This window comes from Propithecus coquereli, unplaced genomic scaffold (assembly GCF_000956105.1).
Source record: "Propithecus coquereli isolate 6110/MARCELLA unplaced genomic scaffold, Pcoq_1.0 Scaffold95, whole genome shotgun sequence".
In the NCBI taxonomy this organism is placed as follows: domain Eukaryota; kingdom Metazoa; phylum Chordata; class Mammalia; order Primates; family Indriidae; genus Propithecus; species Propithecus coquereli.
In genome coordinates, this window is record NW_012155840.1 from 2607428 (window position 1) to 2613113 (window position 5686).

General features: G+C 37.5%; 1 protein-coding gene across 1 annotated transcript in view; it reads right to left on the reverse strand.

Moving 5' to 3' along the window:
* Window positions 1-1068: 1068 nt before the first annotated feature.
* Window positions 1069-5686, reverse strand: part of TTC39B (tetratricopeptide repeat domain 39B) — a 42076-nt gene continuing 37458 nt past the window's right edge. The window contains exons 14-15 of the mRNA XM_012665054.1: window positions 4520-4636; window positions 1069-1258 (exon numbers count right to left, since the gene is read on the reverse strand). Coding sequence (XP_012520508.1) covers window positions 1168-1258; window positions 4520-4636 — 208 coding nt within the window. The 3' untranslated portion in view covers window positions 1069-1167. The remainder of the gene's footprint in view (window positions 1259-4519; window positions 4637-5686) is intronic.

A 5686-nucleotide genomic window follows, 5' to 3' on the forward strand; every position in this document is an offset into this window, starting at 1 on the left:
ACTGAAAAGACCTGAAAGTCATCTGTAAAACATGGTGATGCGTACAGAACAGGGAACCCCGCAAGGGTCACCCTGTTAACTGCTAACCCATAGCAAAGCCAGGACCATACAGAGTCAAGCTCTCTTCCTCTCCGTGCCCTCATTCTATCTTCCAATTAAAGGACTAAGTACAGTCCAGATATTTACAAGGAACCATCACAGTGCTAGAGAGACTAGAAAATTAGATCTTACCAACATCCTAACTGTAAAAATTATTAACATTTTACATATCATTTAAAGCAGCAGGAACTTTGATTCGTATAAGAAAAATAATCAATGTATATATCTTAGGCTCTCATCGTCAAAGTTAAGAATAATTCCTAAAATATGACACTTTCTTCCCTTTAGATACACAGGGGTTTTTTGGATTGTGTAATAACAGATGAGTACATTCAAAAACAGGATAGTTTCTCAAAAGTGTCCCCACCTTTAACCAACATGAAGAGTAAAAAAATAATAACTTAATATTTTATCATCTTTTATAGATACAGGTCTCTTCAACCTACAAAGTACATTATCACATCCCTGTTGATGCCCTCTGCCCTTTTCAGAAGTCTTCAGAAGGTCATTGTCAAGCTATTTTAAATTAAGTGATGTTTATTTCCCCTTTGAAATATAAATACTAGGCAACAAAATATCTCTGAAGTTTAAATGACCAACAAATCTAAAACTGGTTCAACTTGTAAGCTATGTGCTACTTAAATATTAATTTCCACATAAAAAAATAAATAATCTAATTAGACAATGGACAAAAGGATCTGAATAGCCATTTCTCAAAAGAAGACATTCAAACACCAACAGGTATATGAAAAAATGCTCTAATTAGGCTTTATTGTACCTGTTAAGTCTTTTAAAAGAATTCTTCACCCCCCGCCAATTCAAATCTAATATGAAATTCTTTTTGGAGAGGCAAAATATAAGAATTTTCTAGATAGTACTGAACATCATTCCATAGGAAAAAAAATTATGTAGACCAACAGTAAACTACTCAGATGATAGAAAATATTGACAATAAAATCAGTTTTTTGTCTCTTATTCACAAGATCATTTTTCCACTTGAATATAAGGCCTAATATACAGCAGATGCCGATGCTAACTCAGGGAAAAATTCCATCCTTCATGTTCTGCTCAATCTGAGGAAGGCTTTTTCCAGAGGTGAAGAGCTGCCTGAATTCTGAAGTGTAGTCTGGACTCCAAGGAGTAATCTTTGTAGTTGTTCCTGAAGACAATAATAATGAAATTGTACAGTCAAAATTTCTTTGTATACCAGGGCACCCCCACTCTTCTCTTCCTCTCTCTAATCTCCTTATTTACTTTCAAACTGTAATATGCATAACAGTGGATCTGGGTAAAATGCAATTCTGGTTCCCGTGGGGCGGGAACGGACAGCAATAGTCTGTACCTCTCATATTTTTCTGGTGGTAATCTAAAGGTCATACTTTGAGTAGTGAGGTTCTACTTAATTAGCAAATCATTCACAAACACAGCAAGGTTATTTGCAGGTCCTAACAAATTTTGTGAGCTGTTACTAGTCCTGTTTTAAATTGGGAAATTTTAAGGCAGGTGCATATAAACATGGTGAATATGATCAATCACACCAAAAACAAAAACAAAACCCCTGAAACCCTAATGAAGCAATAACTGCAACAAAGATGGCAGGATTACTTAATGACACCAAAATTACTTATTCCAATTCTCACATGCAAGTATCAGTGGTTTGGTCAATAATTACACAATAATAGGTCAGAAGGGACCATATTTAAAACCAAAATTAGTTAAATCCTGACTTAGATCACTCATGCTGACCTCCTTTTACTAGAATTGTTAAGGATCAGCAAAATGAAACACTTTCACATACTGCCTTGGCCCCCGGGCAGGCTCTCACCTCTTTCTTTGCAGTGGCATGTGTTTCTGCAGCCCTTCATTTTACATAGGTCTAAGGACTACTTACTGGTAACTTTGATGAGGGATAGTCAAATGTATTATGCACGAACTAAAATCAACATCTTACTAGAGTTTACCAAAGGATGTAATTGAGTATTTTCCTAAATCTCTGGCCACTGATTTTGACAAAGCTCCTACTACATATGGAAAACTGCAGACAACTGAGAGTCTTGAAATTATTGGGATGTATCTTTATGTTTGCATCATTGATACTGTCTTGAGTTGGTGGTGGCTTTTAATTGCTTTTTGGTAGTGAATTACTAGTCTTTTATTTTCATCATTATAAATTTGCCTAATTGGACATTGTGTGAATAGCACTGAATAGTACAAATAATGAATATTTGCAACAGTGTTTATAGTTCATAATTTTCTAGTAACTAGATTTGAAGATACATATATATCACAATTGAAATATTAATCATCTTCACTCCCAACATATTAACTTTAAAAGCAACATGCTCATACCACCCATATAGATAGACAGGTTTTTTGTTTTTTTTTAAGAAACCCTTCTTGGCCCTATCATGCCCCTGAAGCTTGTGCCCCATCACTATGCTCTCTTCACAGCAAACACCCTAAAAGAGTAGCCTAAAGTAGCGGACTCCACTTCTTTCCTCACCTCAACTGTCAAGATTACCAATGATCTTCATGCTGCCAAATTCAGCAGCCACTTCTCTGGTCTTACCTTGTTTGACCTCTTAGCAGCTGTCCTCATAACTGACCATGCTCTTCCTTTTGAAATACTGTTCGATTAGCTTTCCTGGATGTCTTCCTAATTTGACTGTATTAGTAAGATTTTAATCTTCTTAATCTTATTGTTTAATCTCTAAAAAGATGGCATATCCCAAGCACTGTGATAGACCTCATTCTCCAGCTATATAACTTTCCCAAAATGTCCTCATCAAGTACCATGGCTTCACAGCTTACTATCTCTGTGCTAGTGACTTTGAAATCTCTACATCCAGCTCTGACCTTACCAATGAACTCTACTCTCGTATATTTGACTGCCAACTCGCCATCTACCTAATAGCCATCTCAAAGAATGATGGTCCAAACAGAAATACGTATCTTTCTTTCCCCAAACCTGCTCTAAGCATCCCCCAGCTCGGAAAGCATCATCATCAACCTAGTGGCCCAACCCCACAATCTAAAGGCTCCCTAGCTGCGGCTTCTGTCAGGAATGCTCCCTACCTAGCTGGTGACTTTTGGTGATTTATCTTCTCAGGACTGAATTAATTATGCAAATCTCAACTACAGTACCACTTCCTCAAGAAATCTTCTAGAATCAAACCAATCTAAGGTAACACCTAGGCACCCTGCATCATATTGTAAATCTCAGCAAAACACATACCACTGATATTTTTCTTGTTTATTTAATATCTCTCCCCAGCTAAGTGAACAGAAACATTGCCTATTTACAATAGTCCCTCTAGAGCCTTTACCAGCGTCTGGCAAATAATAGGTGCTCAGCAAATATTTGCTGAATTTGAATAAATGAAAAAACTGATCAATCACTAAGATACATATGACCTAGAGCTAATATGGCATTCTTTCTCCACTGCAGGAAATGTTCAAGGCAAACAGACCACAGGGTTTTTGCCTCACCTAAGTAAGCCATAATCACAAGTCTAAGAGCCATTGTCATGATAAAAATACTTTGAAACTGCTAAGGGAGACAGAAAGAAGAGAGAGTCAGGGGAAGATCAGAGAGCTTCATGAGATCAGTGGCTCTTCAAGGAAATGATGGAAATGGTTGAATATACCAAAGGTTGGCAAACTATGATCCAAGGGCCAAATCCAGAACACATCTATTTATTTACATAATATTGTCTATGGCTGATTTTGATATAACTGAGTAGGTGCAATGGAGACCTTATGCTGTAAAGTCAAAAGTACTATCTGGCCATTTACAGATAATTTGCCAATCCCTGATATAGAACAGAATAAGTTAGAAATCTCTCCAATCAATGCCCACAATCACATCTGTAAATAGAGTAAGGCAGTAAGAGGGTTGTAAACAACACAATTATAGCAAAAGTCATGAGCATAAACCAAGCATAACTTAGCAAAAGTAACATTATTACTAACATGGCATTAATTAATTTTTTTTTTTTTTTTTTTTTTAGACAGAGTCTCACTCTGTTGCCCAGGCTAGAATGCCGTGGCATCAGCCTAGCTCACAGCAACCTCAAACTCCTGGCTCAAGCGATCCTTCTGCCTCAGCCTCCCAAGTAGCTGGGACTACAGGCATGCGCCACCATGCCCGGCTAATTTTTTCTATATATTTTTAGTTGTCCGATTAATTTCTTTGTATTTTCAGTAGAGACGGGGTCTCGCTCTTGCTCAGGCTGGTTTCGAACTCCTGAGCTCAAACAATCAGCCCGCCTCAGCCTCCCAGAGTGCTAGGATTACAGGCGTGAGCCACCGCACCCGGCCGGCATTAATTAATTTTTAAGTGTATAATATTATGTTGTTACAACAGTATTGATATTCCTGAGTCCACAGAAATCATGGAAAAGTTGTCTTCATCACTTACCTTGCAGTTTCTAGGGCCTTTATAGCTTTGTCAATTTCCCCTTGGCTTTTATACAAAAATGCCAACTCGAACAGAGTGAATGGCACTAGGTAGTGATCATACCTCAGTAGTTTTTCACTGAGAAGAGCAAAGAAAAAACAATTAAGTCTTAACAGAACAAGAAACATATCATTTTTTTCCAACGTACATATTATTCCTCATTCCTCAGAAAACAGGTGCAACACTAAGCCTACGATCAAAGAGAAGCTGCCATTATACAGTTACGGAACTTATTAAATAATGACAATAAATAATGTGCTTTTAATATATTTTTATTCTTTAATGTAAATTCAGCACCAACGATTGATTACTGTCCCTTAGGTAGATGACGGTGCACAGATCTTTAAAGATTAATCCTGGAAATGACAAGATCATCTTTCTAAACGTGAATATATTCAAGAAATGACTCCATTTAGAAATAAGAAAGCTGTAAGGTTCAACTCCTTTTGTATTATAAAGTTTTATAGTGCTTAATAATGTCAATAAAGGAGTCAACACTTCTGTTTTCAGCACCATTATGAAAACTCTCTGGCTACAAAACGTCTAGAAGCCCTAAAAAATATATAAGTAACACCATTTCCAATGCACAGCTCAGCTCACACCGGAACATAAGAAAAAAACTCTCAGGTGCCAAAAACAGAGCTAGAACTAAAAAAGCAGAACTCTATGTATGTGGGATGATGCAGAATGAGTCCTAGGATCTGCTTCCCTCTGAGTCATCCAAGGCTTTATGTCTTAATATCCACGCAGGAGATGAGGCCTTGGGCCCGCAGAAGGCAGGAAGCTGAAACTGAGGCCTCTATTTAAAGCTGGGATCCCTGAAGGGAAGATGAGAAAAAAACCCACTCACTGGTGTAGGAGGAAGACAAGGACAGTTGTCTCTTTGACCAGCACTTTTGGTGGGAAGAAAAAAACCATTCCTTGGGAAATTAATAACCCACAGGCCTGCCCTCATAGGAATTTGCAATTTGAATTTACATTGCTCAAATGATCCAAGACCTGGTAAGGAATGAAATTAACATGAAAGTGGTCCTGGGCTGAAAAAACTTTCAGGGAACCTGGCAAAAATAAAATGCAAAATCACTTTAGAGAGACTCCTCCTCAATCTAGCCTCAAAGATAAAACCCC